At 42.7% G+C, this 10774-nt stretch overlaps 1 protein-coding gene and 1 long non-coding RNA gene across 2 annotated transcripts; one reads left to right on the top strand and one right to left on the bottom strand.

Annotated features, from left to right (window-relative positions):
• Positions 1–4908: 4908 nt before the first annotated feature.
• On the bottom strand, positions 4909–6872 carry LOC119397719 (uncharacterized). Its single transcript, XM_037665135.1, has 3 exons — positions 6244–6872; positions 5546–5663; positions 4909–5183 (listed from the first exon to the last, which is right to left on the bottom strand). The coding sequence occupies exons 1-3, from the start codon at positions 6823–6825 to the stop codon at positions 4909–4911; spliced, it is 975 nt and encodes a 324-aa protein (XP_037521063.1). The 5' UTR covers positions 6826–6872.
• An 882-nt stretch (positions 6873–7754) lies between these two features.
• LOC119397053 (uncharacterized) lies at positions 7755–8843 on the top strand. The gene is made up of 5 exons (XR_005184533.2): positions 7755–7950; positions 8012–8115; positions 8246–8359; positions 8442–8628; positions 8750–8843. It is a non-coding gene; the product is annotated as an uncharacterized LOC119397053 (long non-coding RNA).
• Positions 8844–10774: the final 1931 nt, after the last annotated feature.

Here is a 10774-nt window from a genome sequence, read left to right as displayed (position 1 = left end):
AGTAGCCGCAGCAGCCCGTGGAGGGTCCCCTGTAGCGCCAAACACGTGACTGGCTTCTTGCGATGCAGAAAATAACCTAGCCCTTTCAGACTTCAGGAAGCTTGTCAATTTCTTTTTGACGGATTTTATGCCTTCACGGGCCCCTCCGATGGCGTGGTATTGACTATCTTCTTTTGTGAACAAGGCAAAGGCACGTTGCGTTTCTGCAGTTGACGAACGAATGGACCCTCGTTTCAAAGTCCGGTGAAAAGGGCAGAATATAAACAGAAAGAACGACAGAAAGTTTCTAGAGGTAGGAATCAGTCTTTAATCGGAACGAAAAGCGTCAAAAGCCGACACATGAGAAGACACGATGTCTGGTTCTCTAGTGTCCGTATTGGCGCGGCTCACTTTCTTCTACGATAAACATGGAGGAGTCGATCCCGCCTACGTCGTGCCAAGATGCAAGGACAGCGGTCGCCGTAAAGACGATACTATTTGCTTCACTACGCAGACAGCAGGAACGTCGTGCAGCATGCAGTGGTGTTTTGCTTACCTTCTAGTGGCAAAGCGCAAGTGTCGCACATCAGATTTCGATGCTTGATATCCCGGATGGTGCCTAATATAACCATAACGTACACAGGCGCATATATATTCCACAATATCAAGTACAACAGTGCAAGGAAAGGTTGCAATCGCTTGGAGTTCAAAAAGTTAAACAGGAAGTCTCCATGACACCAGTTGCAGGAAGCAGGTGGCGCTTCGCGCAGTCAAAAACCGAAAACCGAAAGCTATCCTTGAGTGCCTCCCGTCATTTACGGCCGCCGACCCACTCGCTTCGATGAAAAGAAATCGAGGAGAACTTTGCTCCACGGGAGATATGGGGATTTTTGCTGTATTTTAAAACACTTATGCGCCATATGGCTAAAATGAAGGTGTCGAATAGTGGTTTCTGCGTCGAATTCTTTCATTTCAGCAGCAATTTTCACCCTTGAAGAAGACAAGACTGCTTGTCGAAACGCTGACTCCAGCGACACTCCGTGTCCAAGGATTTTTCACCTTTTCAAGCCTTCATCTTCCCCTGAACTTCTGTTATTTTGGATTATCAATTTTGCTGGCTAGAAAAGCTCCAGAAATTAATCCGATGCCATATTATGCAGACATCCCTTTAGTTATCACTCTTGATAGACGTTATATGGAGGCACAAGAAAAACATAAATGCCTCAGCTTGCGCCACCGAGGTGTAACAGGCTAACAGTGAACAGCTAAAACTTTTGATTGTGAAATGCTGCCATGGTACAACGCTTTGACTAGGTGTCACTGGAGCCAACATTTCGACAAGCCGACTTGTCTCCAAGTTGCAGCCACGAAGACAAGTACGCTTGTCGAAACAGCTCCAGCAACACCCCGTGTACAAGAATTTTTCATATCAACAAAATCGGTGTTCTTTTGTCCAAAGAATTAGTTAATGCTGTTTATTCTGACATGGCAGTCGCTTAATTCATTGCGCTCCAGACAACATAAGCATTTAAGTCGACTCATTTTCATAAGTAATGCTGCATGGAATGTGTTATACTGCGCTTCCAAAAGTAAATGCAAAATTTCAACAAATGTTGTCGATCATAACCTTTATTGTAGCAATTCCAACCAATATGCTGGCCACTTGGCATAGGAAGAGCAATGGAATTGATGACTTGGTCCAAGAACCTGCACGCAAAAGGCACAATAAGTACAAGGTGTCTCCATCGAGCAGGCATATATCACCACAACAGAAATCGGAAGGCTGACTTGGCAAACGCACAAGCACAGCAGCAATACTTTGTCGAATTGTCCGAACACCTGTAAATGCCAAAAGCAGGGGCGGTTGAACAGCTGATTTTGTCTCACTAATGAAGTAAATCTAGATATGCTAAAGAATCTAGGGTAGGCAAAATTAACGAGCTCCTCCACAGCACTGTGTGTGACAATCATATTGTGGTTTTGGGAATATCTGGAATTCTAATTTCATCTTGCACACAAAAGGCATATTAAATTAAAAAATGTTTCAGTCAAGCATGCACATACACCTGCATACCAAAAAACAAGAGGCTATAGTTTGGTCAAAAGACAACAGACGATGCAGCACAGGGTGACAGATGTTTAGGGAAAAATTCAGCCTAGTTGGCAACATACTAAGAATTTTTTGCACATAAGCAACACGAGGAGAAAAAAATTCGGCAGATCCCACGTACCGTGGGAGTCGATGTTATGCGAAGCATGCGGCGAGTAGGTGACTGTGGCGTAACTTTTTTACTGAGCGACACGTTACAAAATGATGCTAAAGATTTCTATGATGCTAAAGATTTCTATAGCCGCATATGTGTTATATATGCGGCATATGTGTTATATATGACCGTAAACAACTGGTTATATACCAGTTGTTTACGGTTCGGTAACGCTGCCAATGGCAACGTGGGTGTTACCAACACCAGAAGCGGTAAGCTGATATGTAGTGCTTATAAGTGTCCCGAGAACGCATGCACGTTTCACGAACCCGTCTGCATGTGTGCAAAAAGCTCTTGACAGTTCTTGAACAAGGGCATTATCACCGTGATCAGTGAGCACCAGCAGCTGGTCATGACTTGTTATAGGATCCGGTCGTGATCGTGGTGACGAGGGGTCCATGTGTAGTGAAGTATGTGGTATAGTAGAGCTGTTGGAATTCGTGTATGCCTCGGTCATTTCGTCGACAAATTTTCTGTCGACAGAGTCGGCGACAAGTCGGAACCTAAAGCCACCCTTCGCGTTGGGGAGGTATAGGCCGTCGAGGCTGGTAGACCTGGATAGTGCTACGGAGACAAACATCAGTGGATGGTGGTTTGTCGTATTCGTAGACTACCTGGGCGTATGTGGCCTCCGTAGCCTAGTCTACAAAGCGGCTGTCAATCAATCTGGCATCATCCTCGTCAGCATGAGGCCATCGCCCAGCCTCGTAAGAAATGAAGAGGACACTGCGTCGCTCTAGTGGACGAAGTGCATTTTACGGTGCGGTGATGTGGATATCATATGTAACGTTCAATAATATATTCCTTCGGGGTCGAGCAATGCTTCAATATAGCTTGCTGAATCATAGGAATACAAACGTAATGTTTATTAGACTGCTATAAATGTGGAGCCAACACTGGAACTACAGACGTTAATCTGATATGACGCCTGTATCGCAGGAGTACACATCGTAGGAGTATCATGTAGTGTTTATTGCTTTCTTGTAAAATTAGATAGCCAGCACCACAACCACAATTGACGTTGCACCGATATTACGCCTGCGTAGGCTGTTTTTTCCAAACGAGTTTATCGACCTGGCGTGGCTCTGTGGTAGAATGCCTGATTGCCACGCAGAATGCTTGGGTTCGATTCCTGCTGGGATCCTAATTTTCATTCTTCCCATTTGTTGAGTCAACGCTGCCGATGTTGGTTTTCCTTAACGCTCTAGCATTTAAGTTACCAATATCTGTTGTCGCCGTTCCTGGGTAGAGATAACTGTCAATCACCTGTGGCGCATACCCGTACACCGCGGCCCGTGGTAAACGGGTATGTGCCACACGTGACTAGTGGAAAGGGTTTGACGGCGTACGCGGCAGGATTTTAACGTATTCATGCCATGACCCGGCAGTCATATTCGTCAAATCCTCTTACCCTCCCATGCCAATTTTGGTCTACACCAAGTTAAGGAGGCGATCATGAGAGCACCCAGACGTAGGCGGCTAGATAGATAGATAGATAGATAGATAGATAGATAGATACGTAGATAGAAACGCTGAAAGTGCCAGAGGTTCGCTAAGAAATGCTTCGCATTTAAAATGGAGAGACACACACATATGCACTAACTTTAACAAAATCGTTTATTGCACACGAGGCAAACATTTATACAGTGTTGGTGCCCTCACACTGCACCAAGAAGCCATGCACAGAGATTTATTGTCTTTTTCCACTTCATTTTTACAAGACGTACGTAACACTAATCAACTACGAACTATTGCACAATCAAGAAAGCAGATTCTTTATCCGACAAGGACAGGGACAGAGTGCTAACACGATTGGTACCCAATTTTTGCAATTCCTGCAGCTAATAGTATTATAAATCTCGTTAGTTCAGCTCTGTTAGTTGACAAAACCTTTGTGTTCTGCAAGAAAGGTTCACACATTACAATGCTATCTTAACCTATCATTCATGCAGCCGCTTGTTTGCCCAGGAATCTGCTTACTGCAGAAAAGAGGTATCTGATAAGCAACAGCTTGTCTACATTCCGCAAACCACATCCTATATCGTTTTCTTACAAGCAGTTTTCTTCCGTGCTTGACTGCAAATTCTGCAAATTGATTTCAGCTTTCATAGAGCTGGAAAACTATTTGCACATTTGTATGTGACACCAACCTTATTATGTAATGCTAAATTTTGTGCAAGTATGGCACATCAGCTATTCTTTTTTGAGCGACATCACTGTTGGAACAGCCAACTAGAGCAACGGAGCGGTACTTCCTAATTTAAGCCTTTTACGACTTACACTTCTGTTTGTGCGATGTGTTGTGTGTGAACCTTTCCCATGTGCTGTGTGTCCTGTTGAGTTGTTACGCTATCCAACTACAGTTATGGAAAGGATGGCATCACGTGCTAATGTACAAGTAGCTTTTCAGCTCCATGCAAGCTGAAATCGATTTGCAGAATTAGTAGTCAAGCACCAAAGAAGACAATTGCTTGCACGAAACGACATAGGACATGCTCAGAAGCTGTCGTTTATCAGATACCTCTTTCATGTGGTAAGTGGTATGTCAGGAAATGGGCCACTGCATGAATGATAGGTTAAGAGAGCACTGTGATCTTGTGAACAAATGCAACGATGGATGGCTGGCGTCACAGTGTAGGGCATGAGTGTATGATCATCAATTCTCCTAATGAAATTTTGGTGATCCTATGTAATATGGAGTACCAACACCACACAACCACAACTCCATGAACTGGCGTGTCACGCCGAGCAAAACACCATGCATGTAATCGGGTGTGAAGCCCCACACAATGTCAAACCCGACCAAATTAATTAATGGGGACGGCCCCTTCACTCCCCGAACATTCACTCCAGTTCCGTTCGCTTCATCCATGTCTTCAGTCATCCCTTCTTTAGTCCTGTCGGGTGGAGCTTCAGCGCTTACGGGGTACTTCACTGTTCCTGCCAAATAAATATGACAGAAACAAATTAAGCACAAAACTGAAGAGGGTTAGCAAAAAAAACTTTTGCTGCAATGAATAGTAGATATTTTAACTGGTATTAGTATTCCTGCAAATGTGAGGAACTCCCAACAGCTGCAATAATGCATGCAGATGTGAAGTAAGTTTTCAAAAAGTTCGTACAAGTAAAACAAGAAGGCTGGCATGTCATGAATGCACATTGGCCGTTACTGTGGAACAATTACTTTGCAAAAAGAATGCAGTATCCAAATTGCAGTGGCAAAAGTGTGATGGTGAAGCTCATATGTGCACAGATTAAAATGTAGTCAGCCAGATATTTTTTTATACAAGTGAGTTTCTTACCTTCGATGCACTTGCCAGGGTGCAAACACCAGCCACACCCAAAGTATCCATTATACTGGACTGTGTTCTGCATCAGAGCCCTGGCTGGAGCGTCAGCCACAGCAGTGAAACAATAGACCTGTAGAGTAAAAAAAAAGAAATAGTCTTTATGTAAAAATGGGACAGTGTTACATTGGTTGTTAAACGGTGCACCTTCGAACACAATTGAGCCTGGATGGGATAAAATTTCTCGGTCCAGATTGCCTGCTTTGTGCAAGTTGTGGAATGGGGCCAATGGTGCTCCAGAATGTCAGTCTGAACCGGGCGCAATTGCGAATTCAGGTGGCTGTGTGACAGTGGTATTACACTCGACTCAAAACGCCTATGTGTTGACAATTGATCCTTTAAAAAGCAGTACCATTATTTGTTATAATGTAATTTAAGAATGGAAATACGGTTAAATTAGGCAACTCTCCTTAAAAGTTAAAAATATTTTGCATGTTGGTGAGTTTTCAACGTGTTATATAGCAGTCAAATTAGATTATAAGAATGGCATTTTCAAAAAGAAAAAAAGCAACTGTCGCAACAAGTTTCTATTTTGACTTTTTTTAACTGTTAAAAAAATATTTTTTTCAGTTTTTGGTTATGGAATATTGTGAAGGGTGATAACGTGCTTTTACGTTTTCTAGAAGGAGATTACAAAAAGAAGAGTGACTCACTTTTGAGTGAAAGGTCTCTCCATCACATGTCCACTCAATCCCACTATCGGCGAGCGAGTCCATTTGCTTGGCAAATGCCTCTAACACCAATGTCATATCAGGATGACTCTGTCCGTACCACAGCGTTGCAACCGTGACATTTTTCGACCGCAATCCTGGCGGCAACTCATTAATTATAGTCTGGACGGGCCATATCGAGAACTTAGAAGAGTTGAACACAGGACTCCCATCCGAGTTTATCGTCAAGGTTATGTCCATTGGGCCAAGACAGGCATCCTTGCGTTGGTGCCGATACAAACTTCCGTCGGTAACGTCTGTCATAGAGGCGGCCTCTGAACGATCCGAAAGTGCATCTAAGGAGTTCTTCAATGACCTGGAAATCTCTTTAGATGATAGAATCGAAGAAAGCTGCTGCCCCATGGGAAGAGTCACAAAAAAACTTCCTTGCGCCGTAAGGATGTCTCCAGTGTACAGTTTTTCGCATTGTGTACATGTTGCCTTCACATCTTTTCTTTTCTTGGGGTCCCCGTCACATTCGCCAAGAAGGCACAGGCAATCGGGGCAATAGAAATGAAAGCCCATGCTTTCAGTGGAGACTCCGGCGAATTTCTTGAAAAGAAACTTTGTGTCAGGGATTGTTTCTTTTCATTAAAAAACTGACTAGCTTCATGAGGTGTTCCACTTGTGTCCACGCAAGACCAAAGTTTACAGCAAAGTCCATGACTAGGGTCACGACATCTTCAGCAGAGAAATCAGAGCCGAAGCAGCCTTCAGCTTCACCATCATCTTCATTTGCGTTCTGTGATCCTTCCTCATCGACGCTCGGTCCTAACTCCTCGCACTCGTCGACTTCCCCGCTTGACCAGACGTGAACTGGCGAATTACCAGCTGGTTCGTCTGCAGCAGGACTGCCATCTGACATCACGCTTTCCACTTGGCTAGTGTTAGCCGCGAGGCGAGATGCCCTGTACCGCGTTGATCTCGGCAGCTCATTCCCATCAAAGGATGGCTCTAAATAGAGCTTGCGCCGTTTAGGCGTCCTGGACATGTCAGAGGTACAGGATATACACTTTGCACTGCGCGATTAACACCGCTATCTAATTTAAAGAAAATACAAAGCGAGCGCTTGATCGTGTGAAAATCTCGGTCCACAAAAACCAAACAAGAAACGACTTGAGATCTGGATTCGATCGGCTATACAGCGGCTAAATGATAAAAGCGAATACATGATGATGTATTTTTTATTTGCTTACCCAGCACCAAATTTTGTGTTAAAAGGTTTTCATTCATATAGGTCACTTTTTTGAACATAATGCTCTTCATGCATAATCAGGTTGTGCGCGTATAAATTTAGGCCAGGGAGGCAGCCTTGACTGGTAAGTGGCTCGGTTGGCTGGCTATGCATGGCTGAGCTTAGCCAAGCTGAGCAAAATCCACACCGTGCTTTATGTAAGTGCCCGCGTGCAGCACGTATATAGCACGTTGTATATCCGATTTGGTTCGCTATGTACACACTAGTTCGCTTTCTAGATAACGACCACGCACATGACACTCGCCGGTACGTAGTGCCAGTGGACGATATCCGCGATTTTCATCCGAAGCACGAGACAGACTTTGACGGCAAGGCAGTGTATGTTGTGCACTGGGTGGACAATGTAGACAGCGACAACACGGGTGATTATACAGCGCAGATACTTCGACTTGGTGGTAAGTGCATTCATCTACCCTGATCGATGAGTTAATCTAATATCCGCACCTGCACTTTCAGCCACAGAGAAAGAAGCTCGCGAATCGCCGAAAAGAATCCCGATCCCTAAAATGATGGTTCATCAAAACTTGGACGATGACGAAGCTGTGGCCAAGAAGGCCACTGTACGTGCACTTGTCCATTCGCAAACCTTTTTTTCAGTCTTTTCTCTCTCTTTTTTTTATTAGGGCTGATTTATAAGCTATGCATTATTTAAAAATATTTGGAGCATGTGTATTGTTCCAAAATTTGCAGGCAGCAAGAAACAAAAGAACAGCTTTCAACCGGGCTGCAGCAAAGAAAGACCGGTACGAGCAGAGTCTGAAAAAACAGATGAGCCACGCTCTCTGAAAAAACTCGGAACAAACTGTGAGCATATACTAGGAAATACGTGTTGTTTTCTCAAACTTTTCTTTTTTTCACTGTGGCATCAAAAATATTATTTACGCAGCAAAAAAGGCGACAAAGTTCATCATCAAGCTCAGATGACTCTCTCGTATCCAGCTCAGAAGTAAAAGAAGAAAAGAAAAAAACCAACTTTGGAAAGAGAGATGCAAGGAGCTGCGACAGGATCAATATGTTCCTGCAAGAACAAGTTAGATCACAGCAGGTGCTATTAAATTCAAAATTCCTGAGGTGTAAGTACAATACTTATATATGTTTTTCCCTTTATAGTTCATAAACTCGGATAGTTCATTATATGTTTATAACAATCTCTTCATTCCATAGCTAGTGAACATTTGTTAAACGTTTTGACAGTTGAAGACCTGCAGCACCGCAGAGAGCCTGGCGTTGAAAGCTCACCTGTACAAGCTACAAAAGAGACGGCAAAGGCCACAAGCAACCTAGGTGCATATCAATTTTGCTTTTAAATATATTTAGTGTTATTTGTTTCATACTATACAGAATTATCAACAATCACCTGAGGTATATATAGCGTAACAGTACTCCTTGAGCTAGAGTACTTAAGTGGCATTGATTTCTCGCATGAGGAATAAAGATGTATAATTGGTTAGTTAATAATCACTAATTATTTTTTCAAGTTTAGTTTAAAACACTTTGCAATATACTAATTGCAGCCCAGTGAGTCAACAAAGCATTTCTGTGTGGAAGAAATTCAAAGGGTCGTGCATATTTCATGACTTGAGCCATGAGCCTTGCTGTGAAATGCACTGTTGTTCCACTTACTTCCTCAGCAAATGGCATTTTACACAATGAAGCACAAAAGTAACTGGAATGTCTATGTATTGTGTCCCACACTTCATTAATTGCATGCAATACTAGTAATTAGAGAATTGGCAACTTTTTGTAGATTGGTCTTTTGTGTATTTGAATTCTTATGCAAAAATATGTCCACTTTTTTTTTTACGAAGTCAGCTCAATGACTAAACTCTATTCCTCATCTTACAGTTGCAAATTTGTATGAAAACTGTCTGTCTTGCAAACAGATCTTATTTATTTTGCATGCATAGGTGAAGTAAAATGTTGCATGTAAAAAATTGAAAGAGGCTACATCATTTTTTCAATACAGCCCTTGGAACTGGTTTGCCAATTGAAAAAGATGAAGAAATGGCCATGCGAGACACAACACCCATGGCACCAAGTAAGTTAGGAGATGTGTGTTGCTATGCTCGTGAGATCTAAATTCTGGCATTTTCATACTTACAGCTGCTGGCAGTCTGCGCTCAAGAAGTCCCATTGATGGTAAGGCTTTATTTGTGTTGCCTTTCTTACGTGTAATAATTACAATATGAATGATTTAGTTGCAGGACCTCTCAGAAGAACCTGCTACATTGATGACTGGTGAGTTGCTGGCTTGCTTATGTGTAATATTTGTTGTAAAACATGCAGTTTTGCTCTTTCTGTGTGCAGCAAGTGGACCTGATGACCTGTCTACTACAGGTAGGCTTAGACTTGCATGTTTCTATCATAAGAAAATTCTGACACTGAATGCTTCACAAGTTTTCTCCACCTTTTTTCAGGGAGAGATTTTCATATTTACAAGATGGCTCTGTAAGTATATACTAGTCACTTAACCTGGGAAGTTCAAGCACCCTACGAAACGAGCACAATGCTATGTTCCTTGAACATAATGAATGCAAATTGTGAAACAGTAAAAGTTATCCATTCTGTAGATGTCAACAGAATTAGTAGCATGTTATGTGTTCACACCAGCAATTCTGGAAGCCCGTATAGTTAAAAAATGTTTGTAAAAAGATTACTGGTATTTAATGTGTCTGTTTAAGCATATGCTGTGCAGTGAAAACACAGAATATTTAACAGACGTGTTCAGTTGTGAAGAAATGTGCTTACGTTCGGTAGATTGAGTAGTTGTGGCCCACTTGTCACTTCACTATACCATCCTTACATCCAGCTTAACAGCACAAATTTAGTTACAGTACTCATTTATAATCTCAGTGACAAAGAGCTACTATTATTTTTGTGCATACTGCCTGTTTTCTAATGTACTACACTTGTAGACGAAAGAACTCCAGATGGTCAAAATTTCCAAAGCCCTCCACTACAGGCACATAGCCAGGATTTTTTTTCGGGGGGGCCCAAGGCCTAATTCCTAATTGTTTGAAAGAAAGTCTTTCCATGGCAAAAATAAAACAAAAGTTGCCCGGGAATATAGAAGGCCGGACGAATTTCGGGGGGGGGGGGGGCACCCCCCCCCCCCTGCCTACGTGCCTGCTCCACTATGACATCCCTCATACATCCCTCACCATATTGTGGTCTTGGAAGATATTATTAACCTTGTCAAAGTAAATACCCGCAGAACAG

This window comes from Rhipicephalus sanguineus, chromosome 6 (assembly GCF_013339695.2).
Source record: "Rhipicephalus sanguineus isolate Rsan-2018 chromosome 6, BIME_Rsan_1.4, whole genome shotgun sequence".
NCBI lineage: Eukaryota > Metazoa > Arthropoda > Arachnida > Ixodida > Ixodidae > Rhipicephalus > Rhipicephalus sanguineus.
This window is presented reverse-complemented; position numbering and strand designations above follow the sequence as displayed.

Bases quoted from the DNA above. Each gene is read 5' to 3' on its own strand.
- LOC119397719 (XM_037665135.1), bottom strand. From the start codon at position 6,825: ATGGGCTTTCATTTCTATTGCCCCGATTGCCTGTGCCTTCTTGGCGAA. The intron at 5,664-6,243 runs GTGAGTCACTCT...TTTACTCTACAG, and splicing joins GAGAGACCTTTCACTCAAAA to GTCTATTGTTTCACTGCTGT. The intron at 5,184-5,545 runs GTAAGAAACTCA...TTTATTTGGCAG, and splicing joins CCCTGGCAAGTGCATCGAAG to GAACAGTGAAGTACCCCGTA.